The 26004-nt window shown below is 40.9% G+C and overlaps 1 protein-coding gene across 1 annotated transcript; it reads right to left on the reverse strand.

The window, feature by feature from the left end:
* Nucleotides 1-1220: 1220 nt before the first annotated feature.
* LOC307037819 (uncharacterized protein) lies at nt 1221-25907 on the reverse strand. Its single transcript, XM_079678965.1, has 6 exons — nt 25490-25907; nt 24554-24726; nt 23544-23762; nt 6881-7041; nt 4988-5120; nt 1221-1932 (listed from the first exon to the last, which is right to left on the reverse strand). The coding sequence occupies exons 1-6, from the start codon at nt 25761-25763 to the stop codon at nt 1756-1758; spliced, it is 1137 nt and encodes a 378-aa protein (XP_079535091.1). The 5' UTR covers nt 25764-25907; the 3' UTR covers nt 1221-1755.
* Between the last annotated feature and the right edge of the window lie 97 nt (nt 25908-26004).

A 26004-nucleotide genomic window follows, 5' to 3' on the forward strand; every position in this document is an offset into this window, starting at 1 on the left:
TGCTTTATGCTATTTATATCAAGGTGTAGTGGTGCTCTCAGCCTCTTGGGGATGAAATAAGTATCCAACAACAAAAACGGATCCTACTGCATGATACATGACATTTTTCTTGATGTGAATGTTTTCATTTTGCAGAGCCAAACCAAAAATAAAATAAATAACTGTTACTACCCTTTGCATCTTTCCTTTCAATGGTTGATATTAACTTAAAAACTACTGCGTTGTTCTTATCACTGCAACCTGCATTCAGGAATGAATTTGTATTTAAATGTTGCTATTTTTTATTTACTGTTTGCATTCAGCAGTCTCTCTAATCATTGACCAGAGAAAATATAACAATGAAAAAACCTCTCCATTAGCTTACAAATAAATAGATAAATCCTAAAACCCTTAAAAACGTACATAACAATTCAACTTATTCAATATGTCACAAAACGGTGCTTTCAAAATATAATACAAATCCCAAAGCCATGTTTAACATATTGATATGTTTATAAATAATAATTGTAATAAAACTGCTGCATGTTCTGATGCCTTCATAAATAGTTTATAAAGCGCTTTAAGGTATAACCCTTTAATTAACAAACTAATCTGATTCTTTTCAGTCATCTATTATTCAAGTATTACTTGGAGTGGAGGTAAACAAAGCAGATGACGGCCAACAACTGAAGTTATGAAGTAAGACGCTACATGAAACACTTTGAGGACAGATGAAGAGCTGAAGCAAATCTCTGTGGCTCCTCTTCGCTAGACTACTAACGCAACACTGACTTTCTCTCCATAGCTGACCCCAATGATATGCTGTCTGACAGAAATGACACAGGATTCAGGCCAATTATCCCATGGTGTGATTAGCCAAAGGGCCTTTGATGCAAGGGGCCACCTTGGGGCTGAATCAAGTCAGAAACTCTTCCTGTGGCGGTTCACTTAAGGACAGCACAAACTGTTTGTGAGTACCCTCTTTAGAAGCTGTCATACTTTAACTGCTTTAATGGAGCAGCTCAAAATGATTTAATGTCCTACTTTTCGAGCAGCCATCTTCAGATAATGGCTGTTATTTGCATATTTATTCCTTTCACCTTCATATGTAAACTTCTTCTATTTGTGGTTTGATGGTCTGTGTTTAATCGCCCTACCTTCTCTCTTTGTGCTGCCATTTCAATGTCTGGGTTAACAGAGTGATGCAGGGATGAGTAGTAAAACCCAGAAATGAATAAGCATTTTAACACTTCCGTTTCCCTCGTCTTTTTTTTTTTTTAGATGGGTCTGTGGATCAATGTCTGAAATAAGGTCTGTGATTAACACAAGCTTACAAGATGTTCTAGTTGTGTTTAGCAACAACAAATGCGTCAGTAAATACCCCACTGGTGAGTGTCTGAAGCTTCTGTGTCATAAAACAGTTGCTATTAGATTGCTACTAAACGTTACTAGACGAACATTAGCCGCCTGTAGCTCAGCGGTGGTGATGAGCAGCTATGCGTCCATGATGTAGTTTGTTTATATCCTAACGTTAGCTTTTTCCTTCTGGCGTTGCATTTATGCTTCAAAAATCATGAAAGAGTGGTGTTGATATGTGGAGAATATCCAAAAGGACTAAGTATAATAAAGGTGTATTTGCAACTGGTCTTATTCCCTGCAATATTCCAAAGTCCAATGGAAAAATCCGGGTCGGCCAACTATCATCTGTCATCACTGGACCACTCTATGCAAGTGGAGGCTGTCACAGAGACCAACAGAGTGACAGGTGAACTGTGTTTAGCCCGCCCCCTGCTGGAGGTTCCTCTCATAGTTTTCCAGGCAGATGCGGACGCGCTGAGTGAAGTAGTTCTGCTGAGAGATGGCCTTCAGGAGGTCGGTCTGCACCAGTGTAATGTCATAGAGCTCCGAGGTGCAGGCTGTACGAGTGTCAGCGCCGCCGGGCTCCAAGAAAACCTGACACACACACACACACACACACACACACACAAACACACAGAAAAGGGAGAAACCAGAGAAAAGCGGGCTCACGTTAGATTTCTGGAGACGTGAATAGCAAATGTTGTCACGATGATTGCAAAGCTACTTTATGTTTATGTATTTTTGTGTAATACGGAACTTGTTGCACAGATGGAAAGGTAATACACAAGGCATTTCCAGTTTAATATTATTTCCAAAATCAGAACACCTTTATGGCGCTTTTCCACAGCAGGGCCTCGCACGGCTTAGTACAGTATAGTTAGGCCTTGTTAGGCCAGGCTCACTTTATGCTGCGTTTCCATTACAGTTTAGGAACTGGGGTAGTAACTATAGTAACGCAGTGTAGGCGGAGCCGTGACGTCATCTTCAATGCGAACCACAGAAAAACAACATCAGCCGTTAGCTGTTAGCACTCAAGCTCACAGCTCCTCATATCTGTTCAGAAACTAGACAAAAGTTAAACAAGTACAAACCACAGACTGTCTGTGTCATGGCGAATTCAGTCGCTGGTTTATTTATGTCTGTCTGTAGGCCGTTGTTGTGAGTGTGGACGGTCGGAGCATATACTGCGTTTTTCGCCTGCCGTCTGTCTGCAGACTTGTCAAAGCATTAATTCATGGTTTTTACTAACCGGTATCAGTATGTTGTTACTTCTGCATCATTTTGAAACGTGTATTACAATTAAACCACAGTAAAATATGTTCATTTTGTTGTAGTTGCCAGTGATTCTCTCACTAGTTTAGCATACTCAGCCCGGTTGTTGGCCCGGAAAGAACCTCGATTTTGGAGAGCCAGAAAACTGTGAAAAAGTACCCGCTAGCCGGAACTACGCCTAGTGGAAACGCAACCAAAAACGGACCGGGCACGGCACGCTTAAACCGCGCTGTAGTGGAAATGCACCATTACACTCCATCCCTCAGGACCCTGCTATCTTTGAAGTATAAATACCAGAGATAAAGGTAAAAATGAATAATTTAAATAGATATTGCTATAAAAAGAGATAAAGTCAAAAATGTAATACATTATAATAATAGAAAGAGACAAAAGAGTTTAGAGTATAAAAAGTAAATAAGAAAACATGAGCGCGATGAGTCATCAATAGCACCGAGGCTGTTTGAGTACTACAGAGAAGGATCAGTAACTAGGGTAAGTACATATGTGAACATGCACCCATATCTATGTAGACATATTTTTAATGAGGGTGGCTAACAGTTATGATAATGGGATCATCCTGTGACTCACACAAGTTGATTCACTTAAAAGTGGAAAATTCTAAGAAATAAACTTTTTACAAATAACCTAAAAACTAACAAATTGGAATTCTAAGGTAACAAGATAATTTAGTCTACACCTTAATAAGAGAGGCTAATGTTTACTTGTTAAATAGAAAGGAACCAGTTCTTATATTAACTGCAAATAACACGTTATTTTGAAGATACTGAGCAGGTCATGGTTCTGTAGATAGGCATTGCTGTTTGTTCGGTTTTTCAAATGGATTATTTTTGCTGCTTTGAGCACCACATGCTTAGTATTGCTTCACATAGGAGATAAGGCAGACAATTTACGGTCAATATCTCCAAAATCACGTTGTTTGATACAGCACTACAAGTCAGGTAATATTTTAGGACTGGATTATATATTGGTATTATATATCTTCTGAGATGTTGGGTATTGTAAGATTGTATGTCTTCTCTTTTACAGTTTTTAAGAGCTGAAGGGTTGTGTAATTTACAGTACCAGAAAAGCAGCTTTTCAATTTTTTTTACATTTAGCTAATTAATCCTTAAAGGTCCCATGTCATGCTTTTCCGGTTATTACCCGTCCCCTTGTGTGTTATGAAGGTTTTTCTGCATGTAAACGGTCTGCAGAGTCATAAACCTTCAAAGTACACCCTGTAGCGAGTACAACTCTAACACAGAAAAGACCTCCCCAAAACGCCTCGTTGGAGATTTCTCATTTTCTTCCTGGGTACTCTGTCGTGGAGATACCCAGAGGCCACACCCTCTGCCAGCATTTCACGAAACAAAGCTTCCTAAACCTTTCAGCGACTCATGCCGGGAGCTTCAACAAGCCGTTTAGGACAGAGAGTGAATACACATACTATACAGAGATGCTGTATGAGAAACCAATGTGATTTTGGAAAATTGCTAAATGTAAATCTATTCTAGTAGACCTCAACAATGGAATTATGATCAGTGGAAATGGCCATGACATGGGACCTTTAATACACATTAATGAGGATTATTTATCAAAAAATCTCTGTGTAAATATTTGATAAAAGCATCAATGGTGAAATCTTTCAATCAAGATATTTAGTGAACATTTTTGTGATTTCTTACTTTTATATTGACCAGGTCTTGGATAAATGTATTTTGATTTCATGGTGAACTGTCCCTGGACTTACGGTATGATTGCGTAGTGATTGGGCACAAGTTAACCAGCTCTCTCAGGTTGGTTCAAATAAACCCATGAAATCCAACTACTCAACAATAAAAAGTAAGTTATGAGTGGGGGAAACTATCAAAAAAGCCAGAAATCCAACAAACAGCAAGACAAAAGGGAGGAGGAGCCTGGAATGGAAGAAATCTCTGAAGCTAGCGCACACGAGGAAGGGCTAACAGGGACACTAGGATAAGCTACAGGATAACACAGAACGCTATGAGTCAGGCTAGCATTAGCAACAATATCAAAGAGCTCAAACAGGAGCTACGACACCACTTATCAACATCGAAAGACGAACTGAAGGCATAGATTAAAAAAAATCGGTATTCTCCAACAAGTAAGCTCTCCGATAAAAAAAACAAAAAAAACAACAAACTACAGAAAAAAATGAACATTAGGAAGCCCAGTCCTGCATAGCTGAATTAGAAGGGTGGCAATTGATGGGAAATAATGCGATGTTCGGAATGACAGAGCAGACATGATGAACTGTCCCTTTAAGCTTCACTAAAAACCTGTGAATGTAGTTACAGTGCTAACAGTCATTAATAGTGATCGTTTTGTTGATGTTGGAGTAGAAGAAGAGACGCACCTTGGGTTGAATGATAGTGTGCTCGTCGTCCTGTCGTATGTTGTCGTCTATGAAGATGTGCTGAACGTGTTGGTCGAAGGGGTCAACCCACAGCGGTTTCCCCCCCCGGATGGAGGAGCCGTTACTGGACCACCTGATAGAGAAATAGGCGCCGAAAAAAAAAAAAGGATGAATGAAGGGACTGTGGTGACAATATTTGGGGTTTATAGCAGTGATTTTCATCCACTGTGCTGATTATGAGAGATTGTCAGGTGTGCCGTGGACAATTGTCCAATTTCATCGGCCCCAAAAAATATTATTTAGTTGCTGAAATAATTGCTATCGTGAGCGTCTGTGCTGCAATGTAGTGGCTGGCTGAGTAATTAAATACTCTTCCATGCTAGTGGGTGGCAGTAGGTAGCGCAATAATGACCAATAATGTTAATTTAAGACAGTGAAATTAAGTGATGGGCGGTAGAGGCTGGGTGACAAGTAGGGCTGCAACTAACGATTATTTTGGTAGTCGACTAATCGGTCGATTATTTTTTCGATTAGTCGACTAATCTAACGATTATTTCTGTCACACCCTCCATCTCTGCTTCCTGTGGGCACGGCTCCTTTTCCGGGCTCCAGTGCATGTTCTACCTCAAGTCTGCACACCTGTGAATGTCACCCTGTTGTCCAGTCCCAGGATCAATTCAATCGCATTTTATTCTTGTCATTTCGCAGACCCTTGTTAATTATTATTTTAAGTTTGGAATTAATTACAGCGTCCATAAAGCTCTAGTGTGCTCTACTACGCTGTAAGCTTGGCGCTGTTTAGCAGCTCGTTGGTGGACACGCAGCCTCAACATAACTGAAATAGCGTTTGCTTAGCAAGCATTAACCATGAGACGTTCTGTTTTCCAACATGTAAGCTAACGTAAACATGACTATGGCTAACTTGCTCAAACTTACCCATGATCCAAAGTAGCAGTCCTCACGGTTCCAGGGTGCTTGCGTTTTAAATGCTCGTGCATCACTGTAGTGCTGCCGTGGAATGCCAATTCCCCTTTACAAATTCTGCATTTCACTGACTTCTTTGGCTTGTCGTCTGTGAAATACTCCCACACTTTCGAAACTCTCGGTCTCGCTTTTTTGAGCTCTTCATCACCCTCATTCTCTCTCCTTTCCGCCATCGTTCGTATTCTTTCTTCTTTGTTGTTAGTACAGAATGCAGTCATGGCAGACAATGGAGAGTATACTGCCCCCAGCACTTCCTGTAGTGCATTGCAGTTACAAATGAACATTTGCGCAGTTTTGAATTAACGTTACCGGCTCTCTGATTGTTTTTATACGACGCGTCGACACTAAAATTCCGCGTCGACGAATTTTTATGATCGACGTCGTCGATTATGTCGACTAATCGTTGCAGCCCTAGTGACAAGCAGCGATGGATTAATATTTGACTCTGAAACGGGTCCTGGACAACATTTAACCCAGATGAAGAGCCTATGACTGGTGGACAAAAGGAAGAAAAAACAGTGAACTTGAGGTGATGCAGGGAAAGATATCTCTGGTTTGGATTTACTTTCCTCCGTCTGCTCTGGCTCCGTAAGGCTCGCGGTTTTGGGGATAAGCTATCTAATGGTGCAATAGTCCCATTGTGTTCGCCTGCATAAACAAATTGAGACACAGGTAACCGTCATGAAGAAAACCTCAAAGGTGAGTTTTGGGTATCACGATATTAGTTGTTGTTAATTTAAACAGGTTTGACACTGAATTGAGAGACTTGTCATTAAATGTCATTATATATACGATGTATTCGAGAACGTGTAATTTTGGAAACGTTTTGGGTTGTTGGTGTGTTTTTTGTTGATGTACCGCGGCTCCAGAAAGGTTGAAAAACACTGGTTTAAAGAGTGCAATGCATACCAGTCAAAGTGGTCCTGAAAGCCCCCCAGGCCCTTGGCGGAGCTGAAGTACTGGTACAGCCCCCGCTCTCCGTCACGAGAAGACAGGTGCTCCTCAGCTCGGCTCAGGACCATTCCCTTCCTGCTGCAGCGGATCTTTCCCGTCGTCATGTTCACGCTCAACTGAGACAGGAGGAGAGAAGGGTGAGACAAACACACGTCATTAAATCATAAGCATGAAAAGCTACTGTACACTGTTTTTTGTATGTATATAGTACACTATGTTCAATAATGTAAAGATACTCCACTGAATTTAGGTATTTTTTCTAAATCTATCTATCTACAGTATCTATCCACCCATCCGAAAGCATTTAATCAAAACTGTTTCTGTTATTAATATAGCCTCTGGCAGGCTTAACCGTGTATCATGTTATATATTGTAGTACAATGCATATATCTTTCCTTTAACCTCTAATGGTTAGATATTTATTTTATTTATATATTGGACATTTTATTTGAATGTATTCTGTTTATATAAATATGTTTATTCGATGTACAACAAAATTGACATTTTATTCCATCTTCTATATTGATGATGTAAACATGTTCATTTGTTACAATAATGTTATTGATTGAATACACAAAGTAGTTTAAAATATAAGGACTGAAATGGTGCAGTAATTGGACATTCAACAACTCCCTTCTGTATTAAAATGTTTAAAATTTAAACTATTTAAAATATATAAAAAACGTAATCTTCTATTGCATTTTCAATTGAATTGGTTTTAATGAAGGCTTAAAAAAGGAATGCAAAATGCTCCAATGCACACATGTGAGATGCTCTTATACACATATTGTATACAAAAATAAAACGCTCTCATATATGCATGTCAAATGCTCTCATGTTGAGCATAGCAAAGACAAAAGATGTCACACCTAGGTGTGAAAACCTAGATCCCTTAACTTGAAGTTTGTTCGACATGAAAACAAATAAAAAGCTGATTTTAAAGCAATACAAAAGTTCGTTTTGAACTACCAAAGGCCCCCAAAAAAACTTAACATGACAATGTGTTGATTTAGTGGTATTTAAAGCAATGTTTGCTTTTCATAATCCCCATTTGCAGATGCAATTTAGGTACATTTAGAGAGAGTTCTAATGGTCTCCGTTGATGCCACAAGATGTGGTAAAATTCACATTAAAACTATTTTAACAATATGTATTTAAAGAATATGAAATCAAATTATTATTTATTTATTTTTGTTCTCTTTTTTGTTATTGTCTATAATGCCCTCAGTTAGATATTATGTCCTTTCTTATTTATTTAATATTAGTTTGTTTGGATATCTTTATTCCTGTGTGTTTATGCACCTGTCCCTATTAGAATATTTTTTTAATTTCTGAAAGTCGTGTCGTTTTGCACATGCAATATGTATAATAAGAGAACTAATGTGATAGCAGTGAAAGGAAGTAGCACATTTTTGTGGGTTTGATGCAAGCCCCCCCATTTTAACACATTTCAGGAACCGAAATCTGAACTTTGGATAAAGCCAGATTCAAAATTCTTGTTTCATTTTGTAGTCATATTAGCATCTAAAGCTTTTACAGAAAGGATTTTGGATATCTCTTTTTAACACTCCATAAATCAGAAAATACTGTCAACAGCCCTAAAATATAAATTTTCACCATGTTTTTAGGTATAACATCTTATATAATTCAGGCTATGAATGACATATGAACAAATCCTTCTGTAAAAGCCTTCATAATATTGATAGGAATATAACTGGAAGGTTTGGTGTATGTAAGTGCAACTGAAGTGGACATTTCGGACTCAGAGTAGGAGGAAAAACTAATTTGGAGAAAACGACCTGAAAGATTGCAGTGTGGCGCTAGCTAAAACCTCCTGTTCTTTGGATGACAGCTTGCGCCTCGACGCACTCCATGAAGGTATTTCATGTTCGGGGTCATTTGTTTTTTGTATAATATTGCTTCATGCAAGTGACAATTGTTGTTGTCTTCTCTGTGAACGTTTTTTTCGCCGTCCTTTTGCCATTTTGAGATTTAAATTTCTAGCGGAAAGCTAACCAGGAAGTGTTTTAGCACACCATGTGACGCATCTGAACGAATCAGATTGTCAGAAGTTGACACCAGCCAATGAGATTTTGTTTCTTGGTTTAAGACCCTTTTGTACTTTCACGATTGGTTGCTGATACAAAGGAAATGACCATATTTGGATCCGATGAGATTGTGCAGGAGAGACGGAGCTTTCCAACGATATCTCTGTTGACATGGTGCACACAGCGGTCGCGGTACTTTATTTTAGGTTAGAATGCTAACTTTTGGTGAATTAAGGAGAAATCTACTGATGCAAATAAACAAACTATAGTAAAATAAACACTTAAATGTGTATTTCGTACGTTTTCTTTCCAAAAGCCTGAAAGAAAACTTGTTATGGAATCAAAATAGCACAAAATCTCAAAATTGACAAGTGCATGAAAAACGATGTTTTTGCCTGCTGTGTCTCGCCTTTAACAAACAATTTATGCGGCTCATATCGTTGACAGCCGGGCCCGGCCCTGCACCACCTTTTTTCTTTTCTTTTTTAAGCGGCCCCCCTCCCCACTTTTGGCAGCACCCCCTGAGAAAAATGACTTCCCGCGGCTATGGAAAGAGATGTCTGTAAATCGGTGGATAATTTTTTTTTAACTAAATAAACTACCCAGTATGAACTATTGTATAGGCCTTATTGGAATAATTCGGTCCTTAAAGTTGTAAAATGCACTACAAGTCAAATCTAGATTTATTTTCTCTCTCCATTCATTCTAGTGAGCCGAGAGTGGGAGCTCGGGGGGCGAGGCTTAAGGGGCGCATGCTCTGTGACAGCACATACGGTTCTTCTGCTCTGGTAGCTAGGCATGACGGGTAATCTGTGACATTTTGCTCTCTCAAAAGTTGGCCATTTTGACTTCATGCGCCAATAGCAGTGACGCGTCCAAAAACCCGGAAGTAAGTTTGCATTTTTAGCACTTCCGGTTCCTTCGTCAAAAAGCAATGCATTTTTTCCATAGGGTTTTGGTAAATAGCTCGAAATTAAGGTCTGTGGTTGACACAAATTTAAGAGATAAATCACGTTTTGTTCTACGACATTAAATACATCAGCAGTGACCCCACTGGTGATTTTTGAAGAGTTTACGTGTCTGAAAAACGATGGTTGTTACCGAGTGGCTGAATAGGACTACAGAAATTGTCGAAGCCGTTGTACGTCATTACGCCGAACACGTAAACACTCCCGCTAAGTTTGTTTTCCCCTGTGTTCTGCTTGAAAGCAATTACATGCCTATCTTTAGTATCTGTATATCTATATCTGACCATTAGAATCTGTATTTTTGAAATTGTCGTTTTTAACACCGTAGTTTTACAAATTATAGAATAATTAATTACCAGTGTTTTCCAATTTTACTCGGCAGTTCGTTTCGTTAGCTAACGTTAGCTAAAGCTAGCGCTACTAGTTAGCTACGCAATGGTTTGTTGTTTTGCTCCGGGTTGCAGCCACAGGTCTTCGCATGAAACGTGCTTGTTCTATCGTTTCCCGGCCAATGTTTTCCAAAGGAGTCTGGATTCGTGCCATGAGGTAAGCTGACGTTACATTTTTGTCCATGTCATGGTGAAATGTAAATGATGGGTAGTGACTGTATCGCCGTTTTAGAAATGGCGCTGCTGAAAAGACCGCAACATAAGTAAAGATAATGAATACATCCTATTAAAACCTGTGTGGCTTATATGATAAGTCTAATTAGTACAAGCAGCATAACGTTTCACCATGTAACTAAAGATTGTAGTCAGGGAAATCAGTTTGACATATTGAACTAATAACAAATCACCTCTGGCTGGCAGAGAACTCTCTGCTCCATAGCTTCTCTTGGACGTAAAATCACATGTACATTTTACATTTATATTCAATTTAATATCCCATCCTTCACATACTTTTGTATATATAATAACTTATATTTTGTTTTTCTTGTTATGCTGCTGCAACACAAACATTTCCCAAATTGGGATCAATACAGTAATATCTTATCTTAATTAATTAAGAAATATAACTATTAGCAGCTCTCATAGGAAAGAACAAGACCCCGCCTCCCACGCTGTATCCAGTTCTTATTATATATCCATGGTTTGATGTCCCCTATATCCGGCCCGTGGCACAAACACAAGGATGTGTGCATTTTGTCACCCACTTTTTCTGACCTCTCCTTTATTATTTTGGTGACGATCCAACTTTCTGTGGCAGCAACACTTACAGCGTGCACCACATGCTGTCATGTAATGTCCACACACTAAAGTACGTACACAGGCACTTGAGGCTCGTGAAAGGTGCCCCGCCTTTCCTACGCACAGTTTTATAGGCCCCAGGAGTCATCAGCTAACTTAAACGTCTGGAGGAATGAGTATGTAATTCCTTTTACGCTATCCGAGTATCAAAACATAAATACAGTAATGTACACCAGTGGTTCAATATCCCATACAAGTGCCTAACTCATTTTTATTCCTGTTGCTTTTTCTCGGGTCGTACACTCAAATAGTTTTTAATAGTGTATTTCTCAGGCTTGGGGAGTAACGGATTACATACAAAAACAGGGGAAAGGTATTCCCTTACAGTTACATAAAAAAAGATGTAATTAGATTACTGTTACTACATGTCTAAAACATGTGGATTACTTGCAGGACTACAATGTCAGTAAAAACCTAAAAAGAGCATATAATGTTTGTAGTAAAAGGATCAGATTGTATTTCTTCTTTTTAAACTGTGCTGTTCTGTAGGCTAATACTTTAAGTGTGAATCTATACGCCTACTGCCTGAATTTTTTTATGTTGCACTTAAACAGAGCATTTTATGTTAGCTCAGGTTTTCCTGGAATAAATAGTGAAACAGAGGACTCATTTTGAGAGATAATAACCTTTCTTGTATTTATTTGCATCTCCTTTGACATGGAGGTAATCCAAAAGTAACGGAAAGTGATCAGTAGATACATTTTTGGGAAAACATTGTGTGTGTGTGTGTGTGTGTGTGTGTGTGTGTGTGTTACGGCTGCTGCCTTCCTGATCGTCTGAGTGTTTTCAGCTGTGTGTTCTATGTAAATGAGCTGTGCGGTTGCCCTCCCGGTATTGGCTCCCATCTCCTGGTCCGCCTCCTGAAGATTGCGATTGGAGCACGCCGGGCCCGACGCACTCCAATCCCAGCGCACAGCCGGCGCACACCTGCTGGAGATGACTACAAAGCTTGGGGACAATCCTCATTCTGGAGGCTCTGTATGTGGACAGATGCCTCTCGCTACTTGCTCTCTGTTCTGGGGTTAAACTTGTGTGGTTAGTTAGAGTGTAGAGTAGCTTAGTTAGTGTTTAGAATAGTTTAGGATTCGGTGACGGTTGCCTGTAGTTTAGTTGTGGTGTTGTATAGATTCTCTGTGTTAGTTGTACCACTTTTAGAGTGAGGTTTTGTTTTGTTCTTTATTTAGTATAGTATTTATTTTCCCTGTATGTCTTTAGACTCCCCTTTTTGAGTCCTCCTTTAGTTGGTTATTTGTCAACCTGTGCCCTTTTGGTTGTTTCAGGCTGCTTGCCTGCCATTTTGTTCACAGCTGTTTTAAATAAACACTTATTATTAATACCAATTCCATACTGGTGTGTGTTGCATTCCTCTTCCCCTAGTTGGGACGTAACAGTGTGTGTGTGTAGGATATATTCAGGGCTGCACATAACTGGTACGCAGGTGCGCATGCGCACCTCTGTCAAAAACAGAGCACCGGGTCATTTAAAAAAACTTGCTTTGTGTACAAACATTGAGAGAGAGAAGAGAGAAGAGAGAGAAAGAGAAAGAGAAAAAGATTTTTGCGAGTTGCATATGTATAATGTATAATGTATGATGTCCTTTATTGTTTTATGTTTCATGTGGAACCTAATATGCTGCAGGTCTCCCTTGAAAAAGAGATCTATGATCTCAATGGGACCTATCTGGTTAAATAAAGGTTTGAAATGAAATGAAATATGAACTCAGGGCCGGCCCGTAGCACTGGCTAGATGTTCGCCTAGGGCGCCAGATCTGGGGAGGCGCTGCGCTGGCAGTTCTGGGAGGGATAAAAACATTTTTGACCGTTGGGGCTCATCCTAATTTTCGGCCTTGATGTAACAATATTCATAATTAAGTAAATGTAATAACCTTTTCACCCCGGTTACACGTTTCATTTGCCCTGTACGATGGGCGCTGTAAGTGATGACAATGGGGGATGTTGGCTTATCTGGCGCCCGCAGCTCACAGCCAAAATGCGAGTGAGCGAGAAAGAGAAGGACGCACCGCCCGGTACCGGCGCTGTTGTTATTAGAATCTGGTGCAAGCTGCTCTAACGGATATAAGAAGAAGATGTTTCTACAATAATGTGGAGGGAGAGTCCTCTCCAGTCAGACTGAGAGGCTGATAACTACAGCTCAGTGAGGTAAAGGACTCTGAGTGTTTAGATAGTTCACTTTAGTCTAAGTTCAAACGGTTTGGTCACAATTTATGTAAACACATATTTCCAAGGCACTCCTTTATAATTATTGGGATAAACAGGTTTGAAATCATTCCAATGTATACTATAGGACAGTAACCAAAAATATCCTTTAAAACTGGAGAGATAAAAAAATGCATAAATAAATAAATGTTAAGGTAAAATGAGATATGAATGAACAACACAAATAAAATAAGTTACATTCATTTGTTATTGGCTATGGTAGGTTATTGGTTATGTTCACATACAGTGGGGCAAAAAAGTATTTAGTCAGCCACCAATTGTGCAAGTTCTTCCACTTAAAATGATGAGGCCTGTAATTTGGTCACCTACAAACAAACAAGATTTCTGGCTCTCACAGACCTGTAACTTCTTCTTTAAGAGCCTCCTCTGTCCTCCACTTGTTAACTGTATTAATGGCACCTGTTTGAACTCGTTATCAGTATAAAAGACACCTGTCCACAACCTCAAACAGTCACACTCCAAACTCCACTATGGCCAAGACCAAAGAGCTGTCAAAGGACACCAGAAGCAAAATTGTAGACCTGCACCAGAATGGGAAGACTGAATCTGCAATAGGTAAGCAGCTTGGTGTGAAGAAATCAACTGTGGGAGCAATTATTAGAAAATGGAAGACATACAAGACCACTGATAATCTCCCTCGATCTGGGGCTCCACGCAAGAGCCAGCCAGTCAAAATGATCACAAGAACGGTGAGCAAAAGTCCCAGAACCACACGGGGGACCTAGTCAATGACCTGCAGAGAGCTGGGACCAAAGTAACAAAGGCTACCATCAGTAACACACTACGCCGCCAGGGACTCAAATCCTGCAGTGCCAGACGTGTCCCCCTGCTTAAGCCAGTACATGTCCAGGCCCGTCTGAAGTTTGCTAGGGAGCATTTAGATCACATGTGTCAATAACAAGGCCCGCGGGCCAAACATGGCCCTCTGCAATATTGAATCTGGCCCTCCTGTCAATCCTGGTCATCAATTTAATGTGGCCCGCAAGCTTGTGTCTGTGACAATGCAACGCTGAAACACAAGAGGGCGCTGTCGCACGTCTCACTACGTCAGTAACGGCCGAGTAACCTTCTCTGAAGGTACGCTTTGCAAAGGAGATTGAAAGCTAGCATAAACAAACGATGGCGAAAAAACAAAAAGTAGACAAAGATTATCGACATTTTCAGGAGAGGTGGGAAGCTGAATACCTGTTTTGTGAATTAAAACAAAAGCCAGTGTGTCTCGTATGTCAAGACTCGCTGGCAGTGTTCAAAGAGTATAACATCCGCAGACACTTCGAAACGAAACATGGCGAGCAATATGCTAACATGTCCATGGAGCAGCGGCTGCAGAAAGCCAAAGACTTGAAACGCAACCTTCAACATCAGCAAAGCATGTTCACCCGCATCAGTAGTGAAAGTGAGGCTGCTACCAAGGCAAGTTTTATTATTGCAGAGGAAATCGCAAAGGCTAGCAAGCCGTTTAGCGAGGGAGAGTTTATTAAAGACTGCCTTGAAAAAGTGTGCAGCGTTGTATGCCCTGACAAGAAGCAGGCATTTTCAAACATCAGCCTGTCCCGTAATACTGTGGCTAGTCGCGTTGATGAACTGGCCTCCGATGTAGAGAGCCAGCTAAAAACAAAAGCCAAGGACTTTATTTCATATTCACTAGCTGTAGATGAGAGTACAGACAGGACGGACACAGCCCAGCTGTCCATATTCATCCGCGGGGTTGACAGTCAGCTGTCCGTCACTGAGGAACTTTTAGACGTGAAACCGATTCACGGGACAACAACGGGAAAGGATATTTTCACCCAAGTGGAGCAGAGCGTGAACAAGATGGAGCTACCCTGGAGTAAACTTGTTGGACTGACAACGGATGGTGCACCGGCGATGTGCGGGGAAGTTCGGGGTTTGGTCGGTTTGACCCGAAAGGTGATGGGGGACACAGGAGAAAACTTGGTAGTTTACCACTGCATCATCCACCAAGAAGCCCTCTGCGGTAAGGTGTTGGGCATGGAACATGTCATGACTGTTGTGACTAAAACTGTGAACTTTATTCGTGCACGGGGCTTGAATCATCGGCAGTTTAGGGCTCTTTTAGAGGAGGAGAACTCCGTGCAAGAGGATCTGCCCTATCACACAGAGGTGCGCTGGTTGAGTCGGGGGAAAGTGCTGAGGAGGTTTTACGACACCCGCACTGAGATCGCTCGTTTCATGGAAAGCAAACAGAGGCCCGTCCCCGAGCTTGAGGATGAAAAGTGGCTGGGCGACTTGGCGTTTATGTGTGACATTACTGAGCACCTCAATTCACTGAATGTGAAACTCCAGGGAAGAAAGCAGCTGATCACAGAGATGCGGGACTCCGTGAAGGCATTTGAACTGAAACTGCGTCTGTGGGAGGGGCAGATGCGTAGAGGTAATTTGACCCACTTTCCTACCTGTCAAACAATAAGCGCCACCGTCACCATTCCACTCCCGACCCAAGTGTATGCTGACAAACTGAACACACTCAAAGAGGAATTCAGCAGGAGGTTTGCTGATTTTGAATCAAAGAAATTCAACATTGACCTGTTCGCAAATCCTTTTGCAATTGATGTCGACACTGCCCCTGAGCATGTAACAGCGCTCTGAAGACCCAGTACCAGTCAGTCGGGGCTGCTGAGTTTGCACCTCTCCTCCCTGAATCTGTGCCAGAGTTGCGTCTTCATGCTGCACACATCATGTCCATGTTCGGGAGCACTTACTCGTGCGAACAGATGTTCTCTATAATGAACTTGAATAAGACATCCCACAGATCCCGGATCACTGACCAGCATCTGACGTCGGTATTGAAAGTGGCCACAGCAAAGGACATTAAGCCTAGAATAGATGAGATCATCTGTAAGAAAAGGTGCAGAGTGTCTGGTAAAAGTTAAACTACAATGCATTTCAGATAGGCCTTGTTGCACTGACTATTTTGTGTTATCACAGAAAACATTTGTTGTGTTGAAAGATACAGTAGTAGTCCTAATGGTTTTGTTTAATTGTGAACTATTTTGTTATAAACTGAACCTACTGTAGGCTAGACTGCTAATGTAGTTTGTTTAATTGTGCACTTCTCTTTTTTTTTAAATTATTATTATCTTTAAAAACAGCATTGGTTTTGCACTTGATGCTATTGACAGCACTTTCATCTTATTTTGCTGATATAAAGAATTATCCACAAATATGAAGGGGGAACACACTATTTTTATTTTATTTAATCCACCTGCTAGCCTAGTTCTAAACATATTTGTTATGGTCCTGTCATCCATGTGCCCTCTCCTGGCAGGTTCTCGCCAGTCATGTGTTTGGTTTGATTGTGAATAAACACGCCAGTTTGGCTGCATTGACGTTATCTCTGAGTCATGTATATGAGTTGTAACCATAACAAGAATCACTGTAATGAATGTCATGGCCCCTGATTTCATTCACAACCGTCAGAATGGCCCTCAGTAAGTTTGAATTTGACACCCCTGATTTAGATGATCCAGAAGAGGATTGGGAGAATGTCATATGGTCAGATGAAACCAAAATAGAACTTTTTGGTAAAAACTCAACTAGACGTGTTTGGAGGAGAAAGAATGCTGAGTTGCATCCAAAGAACACCATACCTACTGTGAAACATGGGGGTGGAAACATCATGCTTTGGGGCTGTTTTTCTGCAAAGGGACCAGGACGACTGATCCGTGTAAAGGAAAGAATGAATGGGGCCATGTATCGTGAGATTTTGAATGACAACCTCCTTCCATCAGCAAGGGCATTGAAGATGAAACGTGGCTGGGTCTTTCAGCATGACAATGATCCCAAACACACCGCCAGGGCAACGAAGGAGTGGCTTCGTAAGAAGCATTTCAAGGTCCTGGAGTGGCCTAGCCAGTCTCCAGATCTCAACCCCATAGAAAATCTTTGGAGGGAGTTGAAAGTCCGCGTTGCCCAGTGACAGCCCCAAAACATCACTGCTCTAGAGGAGATCTGCATGGAGGAATGGGCCAAAATACCAGCAACAGTGTGTGAAAACCTTGTGAAGACTTACAGAAAACGTTTGACCTCTGTCATTGCCAACAAAGGGTATATAACAAAGTATTGAGATGAACTTTTGTTATTGACCAAATACTTATTTTCCACCATAATTTGCAAATAAAGTCTTTAAACATCAGACAATGTGATTTTCTGGATTTTTTTTTTTCTCATTTTGTCTCTCATAGTTCAGGTATACCTAGGATGAACATTACAGGCCTCTCATCTTTTTAAGTGGGAGAACTTGCACAATTGGTGGCTGACTAAATACTTTTTTGCCCCACTGTACTTATTTGATTACATCCACTTGTCTAAGATGACAACAGAGACTTTCGACCCAAAACCAGCTGTTGACTTGTGGATGCAAGCAGCTAATCGCACACTCAACCAGAGAGAAAGTAGTAGGCCTACATCAGGGGTAGCCAACACTTAGTCGCCCGCAGGGGGCAACGTGAGTCGCCCGCGGGGCATGTTCTAAAAATAGCTCGCCAAGCAAGTCCATGTATAAAATACACAAAACAAAAAAGGAAATGTAATTAAAAGAATCTACCCTATGCATAAACGAAACCTAAATCATAGCGAACTCTATCTACTTAATATAACTCTATCTATCTAACACCCCTCCTCCCGCCACCCCCACAATGAATATCAACCAATCACGTTCTTGCTTGATTTGCGGGTCCAGAGTTGCAGTCGGGAAGAAAAGCAATGTGGCACCTCCCTGCTGATTTTCCTTCTGGCAGAATCTACATAACACATCAGCCCCATTGAACAGCCTAGTCGTGCCAGCCTACACAGCACATGAGGGGCAGAGATTTACTCTGTGTGTTGCAACTTGCATATATATTTATTGCACTTGACGCACACACACGCATGGCGTAATTTCCACTGGGTGCAGGGGGGACATGTCCCCCGCTCTTTTCGAAATCCCGTTTGTGTCCCCCCACTTTACAAATATGTGTATTATTATTTTTTAACGCAAGCCGTCATCGCCACGGAGGAGCACACAGCCTCTGTGAGCGAGCGAGACAGAGGGAGAGAGAGAGAGCGAGCTAGAGAGGGAGGGAGAGAGAGCGAGCGAGCTGGGAGAGCACACCTTTATCTATTTAATATAGATAAATTACCGTACTTTTCAATGGAAGATCTCGAGCTCAGGCACCTACAGAATGTTTAGTTGGAAGATGCTGAGCAGGTACTTTTTCAGCCCTGCTCAGTCATCACATCATCTAGGGCCCCCCAGCTGCTGGAGGAAATGTGGTTCTCAGCTAGCACATCACTACCATTTGTTTTGGGCTTGTCCTTTAATAGTAACTTTTTGGGAAAAGATTCATATCGAAATTGAAATAATACTACAGGAAAAAATCCCTTTAAACTGGGACGAATTTCTATTTGGGCTCGTACATTCAATCCCCACAAACTCCAAAACAAAACAATTATTTGGAATTCTTACTGTTGCAGCAAAAAAAGCAATAACTAGAAAATGGCTCAAAGCGGATATCCCTTCTCTTGACAACTGGTACGACAAAATCCATGAAATCTATGTTATGGAAAGAATCACCTTCTCAATGAGGCTTCAGGAAAACACATTTGAAGAAATATGGAAAAAGTGGAGGATTTACATATCCCAAAGACGACCATCCCTTGTTTGACTGTTTCTATACACCAATTGAATGTATATGTATAGATATGTATGTATGGTCACATGTATGTGTATTGAATGTATATATGTATGTTGATATGTATGCATGTACATGTGTAGACATTTGCTATTTCAAACAACCCCTGTGTACTTTTTCGTTTTTATTTTACTTTGATTAATTTTGTTTGCCATTTCATTTGTCACTTTCGGGTCTCTAAAAATATATGATTTGAAAAACTGTACTTGTACTATAATGTGACCCCAAATAAATAAAGAATAAAAAAAATAATAATAATAATAATATAGATAAATTAAGAAATCATTCCAATGTGTACTCTATAGGACAGTAAAAAAAACAAAAAACAGTTTAAAAAGGGAGTGATTAGTAAAATATGCATAAATAGAAAGAAAGAATGCTAACTAGGTAACATAAGATAAGAATAAACCAGTTTAAATGATTTGTTATTGGTTGTGATCATATTCTAAAGATGATTGGATTATTGAAAAGTATACAGCTCCCTTTCATATGAGTGTTGAAAGCTGTATCCACAAATTCACCAGAATGTATGGATACATCAGAGTGCACCAGCATTTCACTTCAACATTTTAAAAAACATCTTCCCGGGGGAGCACGCACCCAGAACCCCCTAGAGGAGCTGAGGCCCGTCCACCCCCAAATAAAGCAGGTTAAAATAATTAGATTGCAAACATGTTCTTTTAGTAAACACTGAAAACGGATCCCACAGACCCAAACAGCACCAAAAGGTTAAAGGTAAGCATATTAACGTTAAAATGTGCTAAATATATACACTGCAAAAAACAAAAAAAGAGGAGTAAAAGTAGCCCCCGACTTGTTTTATTTTTTTTAAGTAGCCCTCACCCTAAAAAAGGTTGGTGACCCCTGGCCTACATGATCAACTACCATGTCTGACAGAGAGGAAGACAGTGAGGAGAACAGTCAGGAGGGTAGTGATGGCAGCTTGTAGGATTACTGGTCGTGCTAATGTTGTCTTGTGTTCACCTCTGCATGTGTGTTCTGTGTTCACATCTGCATGTGTGTTCTGTGTTCACATCTGCATGTGTGTTCTGTGTTCACCTCTGCATGTATGTTCTGTGTTCACCTCTGCATGTGTATTCAGTGCCGTGTGTCTGGCAAATAAAGTCAAAACCCCCTCAAAAGTTACGGTTTATTTCATTTTAAGGATGAGCACCAAGCAACATCTCCAGGTGCTCCTTTGAGAACCAGGGGAAAAAAGCTATGTGCACCCCTGCATATACTTTGAAAAATAAATAACTAAGTTAATTCGAAAATGGAGCAACTGTCGCTAAACCCATTTTCCCCTGAAAGTATTCTGCTTCGTACTGCTCTTTTAAACTCGATCTGCCATTAAATTATAAAAAGTCTGTGACAAATACATAAAAACAGCTGTAATGTGGATGATGACAGATGAGCTTAAAATATCCAACAGCATGGAAGTGAAACATTATTCTGGTTTTGACTGTGTTATGGGAGGTTGAGAACAAATGATATCAGCGGTTCTAAAATGGTGCATTTTGTTTTAACACCCATTACTTTGGTGCAGACTCAATCACTCAAAATCTATTGGATGTATTACCATGGGATTTTGGTACACTCATGGCACCAGCATGATCAAGTGTGATCATTGTGGTGATAGGTTAACTTTATATGTTGCACAACCATTAGATCAAAATATCTTCACCTCCCATACTTTGTTTTACCACTTAAAACCTCCAGACACTTACACAAATGTGTAGATTTGAGCATGCAAAACGGATATGTTGTAAACATGTTCTAAGCATCAGCATGATAGTATCCTCTCTACTAAACATGGCAGGTGAGAATGAAAAATGTAATCTGCAGCATCCTCTTCCATTGACTTACACAGTTTGGTGATTTACTAACTTAATACTTAATTTACTAGATTAATAGAAAGCTCATTTATTTGTGCTTTCATCATGTTTTGAAATGAATAAAGCTATAAAAGGACAATATTTAGTGAAACGTATAATTTGAGTGCTGTGGTGCTGTTTTTACTTTGAAACAAACCCCATTATTAGAGGAGGAAGATGGCGTCAGAGATCTCTTAGCTGTGAAGGTAATACCCAGAGGTTTTGAGTATGGCTTCAATATCAAATCTCCCAAAGCACTCCCATACTTGACAACAATGGTATGGAACAAACTGAACAATCTCATGACTTGTGATTGATTCCCCCCCGCTCTGTCCGTCTGATACATGCACAGCGTGTCACAGGAGGCTGTCTGAAGAACTTCTCCTCTGTGCTGTCCATCAGGGAGGCTGACAGCTTCACTTTCTGACAACTCATCCGTCCATTCCTCTCACAATCAATGTGTTCCACTCCAGCTAGCTAACGTGCAAGTACTCCCCCCTGAGAGAGAGGGAGGCTGATGGGGGGAGCAGGGTCCATGGAAAAGGTCTATGTAAGGAGAAACAAGGCCATACTTTTCAGGAGAACACATCTGCAGTTACCCATCGGCTTTTTGATGTTTTCCCTTTCCTGTTATATGGGTGTTGTGCATGATAATGGTCTGCAAAGGCTAAAACCCCTGTGTTCCCTCTAGAGCAGGGATGGGCAAATGGCCCCGACTTCCTCTTTTTTGCGGCCCTCAGATCAATTTAGAAACAACGTCATTAATAAAAAGAAATACATATATTTATTTATTTTACTTGTAGTACAGATATCGTCCAGTAGACTCCTAGTTACTTCACGAGCTGCGTACATAATTTCGTTAGGCAGCCAAATACCGCGAAAGAACCTGTGACGCGTTTGTGTGTATTGTGTTTGTTTCCCGGGTAAACCCTCACAAGAAACACCGGCTGTTGTTATGCCTGCTGTGACGTTATGTTACCGCTTGTAATCATGCCTTTACAAGCTTCACAGTTGTATTTATCATCTAAATTTGGCAAAACGAGTTTAATATTCTAAAAGATAAGACTTTGTTTATTTGAAATCAGATGAAAACAAACTGTCACGGACCCTGCCTCGTTATCTATGATTAAGATACGCTTTTCATTGATGAATCAATGAATGGGAAGCTCCACTGACAACAACCCGCTCCACTCATTGTTACAGATGCAGGTTCAAAGGTGAGTTATTGCATCATTGCGTCATCGTTTGCGTCATGATGTAACCGTTTACGTGCCTTCTTATGACCCACACAGCGTTTTACGTCGCTGATTTTCTCCGCAACACCGCTCACAACAACATCAATAGAGGACTGCGTCGGGTAGTTTTTAATTATACGAAGCCAGATTAAATTAAAGAACTACTTCTCCTACCTTGGAGCTTTCTCCAGAGTGCCGTGGTGTATTGTTTATTAATGTGGTTCAGCTGCATTACTGCCCTCTGCAGTGCTGCTCGCCTACCGGAGTTTATTCTCCCGTTAACTCGCGGCAGCGGCCGCGCTTTAAAGTTTTCATTGTCTGACTGTCACACAAGCAGCTGATAAATATCCCCCATCGCCATAAGTGAATGTGTTTTAGTCTGAAAGCTGTTTGGCATCACAATGCTGTTATGAAAGTTTCTCTGGCATTCTACAGGTGATGTTAGCTAATCAGACTATCTTGACTACTTGTTGCTATCATATTGTGGCATAAGCCGTTTTCTACGCGCATATTTTACCGGCGTAGTTTTCGTTATGATTTTACTTGTGATGGCCACATGTAGCCCATGTATTGATTCCATCCGATAGTAAAGGAAATATGTTGTCCTAATTTAGGCAACTGACCTAAACCTTAAAGGCCCAGATACACCGGCCAGTCACCTGAGAAGTCGCCGCCGACGCCGACACCGATTGTTGCGTCGCCGGACTCTCCTGCGTATTTGCCGACTTCGCGCACTGGTACACACCGCAAATCCGAGCCGAGCATGTATGAACTGCGTATGCGTGAGTGGCAATAACTCTCCTTACCAGCAGGCGGCGGTAGTGTGTATTCATCATTCAAAAGAGGCAACAACCGGAACAACCGGAAGACCGAGAATAAGAACAGATTCCGTGATATAAACAAACAACAAATAGCGTTTTTCTTTCCATTTTCACTCTCGTCCATTGAAAACATTAACGAACAGGAGCTCTATAAACCGATGAGGTGAAATACCCGTCCGTGTGTGTTCCATCTTCAATTTTAAATCATTTGTTTACCTCCCTCACTTCCGTTAACGCTTCTCATGCACTGATTCGCTAGCTGAACAGCCAATCAGTGTTATCCCTTTGTCCGACTTCCGGTGGTGTTCCCGACGCCGATTCAAAGAAAAGGCGTCAGGTCTGCAGAAAAGACCCGACGGTGCGGCGCACACACCTCCGAATAGGGCGTGCCCACGCTCAGGTTCGGCCCGACTCCCATTTACTGCCGATTTCGGGCCGGTGTATCTGGGCCTTAAGAGAACATACAGACAACACCACTGGATGTGTGTGTTTCACCTTGAGTTTGGGCAGATCTGGGAACAGGGGGTGAGCGCCTTCAGTCAGAGCCCTTGACACAGCACTCAGCACACGAGGAAGGTCGTTTCCAAAGGAACGGAAAACAATGGCGAATTCCTGTCCCTCCTGCACCAGGTCTGTGAGCAGCTGGAAGAAGGAGGGCAGGATCCAGTGGTACAGGTGCCCCCCCTCACCCTTTACAGACAGCTCTTTGTCTCCCTGCAGGAAATACAGGAAAGGAAGCAGTCAGTGACACATTCCACCATAAGGGAACAAGATTCAATATTAACAGACTTCATTTCCCATGCACAATGGCTACAGCGTGGTTTTGGCAATGAAAATATACATCCCACGCTCCCCTAACAATGCAACATTTAAGATAATAGAGACATAAAAATAAAGCAAGAAGAAATACAAATCGAAATATGAAGGTAAAGTAAATGCAGAAATAAGTAAACAGTATAAACATGTGAAATAAAATGAGATAAAAAAAACACAATTTTACATTTAATATCACAGTGGAGAAAATGAAATAAATAAATAACCAAACTGTAAATAAATGTTTTTGTTCTAACCATAAGTAGGCTAAGAACTGGTTGGAAGAAATAGAAAAAAGGCATTTATACAGAAATGTTACCCTCCATGAGAGAAGCCACTTTTACAACTTGGGGTTTCATTTGCATGTCCAACAGCTCATGGCAACTGGTAAAGCTGCAGAACATTCTAATTTTATTATGATAGAAAATACCTCCTTAAGCTTAACACTACACTAGAAACTCCACGAGTGCATTATGAATATAAACATGAATTAAGATTGTTAATGAGTAAAGAAGCTGTGATGCCTTTACTACAATTTTCCTAAGGGGATTTCTTCATATTGTATTGTTGTAGTAGGTCATAAAATATCAGACAGATACTGTCTAGAATTAATCTGCAGATTAGTTCAAAATGAGACAAACTTTTCCAATGGATGTCATTTTTGTTAGCAATAACAATCACATGAAGCTTGCCTTGGTGCCCTCGGGCCAGCGCAGCAGATTCAGATGCTCCTCCAGAATCCCTCGGAAACGTCGGCCCACATTGGAGGAGAAACCTGCCGTCCGTCCAAAATGAGAGTGGTAGCTAACAGCACCATCGCAGGGGGGGTGCAGGGAGGGGGAGCCACTCAGCCATTCCCACTTCCCTGCAGTGAGGAGAGGAGGATAATGTCTTTGCGAGTGGTGAGAACTTAAAACATCACGGAATGAGTGGGGGTGCACACTAGCAAGTTCTGAAGCACTCAATGAAATGTAATATATTTGGTTATGTACGGAATATAAATGCAGTAGTGTAGCCATGGACATGAGGGTAAATAATATTAATGATTTAATTTCTCTGTTGGCTGATGATGTACACATCCCACTTTTTTCATTAAATGATTATCACCTCAGGCAGCATAGGGGTGTTTGAATAACAAGGGATGCAGCAAAAGTGATGTTACACAAGGGAATTAAAACAGACATAAATTAACATAAGAGGACATATTTACATAATTAATGGAAAATAAAATAAATAGATTCAAATATACTGAATTGAATGCAAACCATAATAAGAAAAGAAAAAAGGTGGGAAATAAATAAAAAATTGAATGCAAAACATTTGGAAAAGAAAAATAATAAAATATACCAAATAGAATACATAACATAAGAGGAATGAAAGCCATTGAACATAGAAATAGAATCAACCCTGCTACCAAACCTCACTTATTAAAACGTGTATTAAATGTTTACTCCCATATTAGCATCGTAAAGGTAAGGCGACAGGAGGAAGAGGACTGCTTTTTTCCTTTGGACTCTTAAAATTAATTCGGCGTATTAATCTGGAACAGAGGCAGGAACAATAACTTTGCTGACAGGGCAGAAACACTATCCTAGTGTGATAGAGAAAAGTATTAATTCTCAGTTTACCTTTGCTCATCCTTCCCCAGGTGACAGTTGAGAGGAAATGCTCCAGGGCAGCTACCGTCCCTTGAGCTATCACAGAGTCCGACACCAGTATGGTGTTGTTCAGGTCTACATGAAGGACTAACTTTTTCCTGCGCTCAGGATTAGAGCACCGCAGTCCCCGCGGGAATGTTACCGTGGGATCACCTGTCCCGCACACAGGCTCCCGGACATCTCTGCTCTGTGTCCCGTCGTGTTCTTCAGCTTCACGGCCGTTTCTCTCACCAAACTCCGCCATAGGTAGGATACAACTAACAACGGTAGTAGAATTTATATATTTCAACTAAAACTTGCTACTTAACCGGGTGAGCTGTGTGACTCAGCGGCACTTCCTCCATGATGCCTTCTGTTTCTTCTTCTACGCCTGTAATGCTGCACACCACCAAAGAAGAAACAGCGCCATCTCCCGGTGAGCTGAAATATGTAGCAATGTTCATGTGAGGTTTTTTTTGTGGCGAACCCAAGCGGCAAACTCTGTG

Source organism: Notothenia rossii (assembly GCF_949606895.1).
Source record: "Notothenia rossii genome assembly, chromosome: 4".
Classification (NCBI taxonomy): Eukaryota; Metazoa; Chordata; class Actinopteri; order Perciformes; family Nototheniidae; genus Notothenia; species Notothenia rossii.

What these genes read in the sequence shown, in the direction of transcription:
- LOC307037819 (XM_079678965.1), bottom strand. Translation starts at nt 25,763, where the DNA reads ATGGCGGAGTTTGGTGAGAGAAACGGCCGTGAAGCTGAAGAACACGAC. An exon ending in CTGGGGAAGGATGAGCAAAG is followed by an intron (nt 24,727 to 25,489) that starts GTAAACTGAGAA and finishes TCCTCACTGCAG; the next exon opens with GGAAGTGGGAATGGCTGAGT. An exon ending in ACACTATCATTCAACCCAAG is followed by an intron (nt 1,933 to 4,987) that starts GTGCGTCTCTTC and finishes TGTGTGTGTCAG; the next exon opens with GTTTTCTTGGAGCCCGGCGG.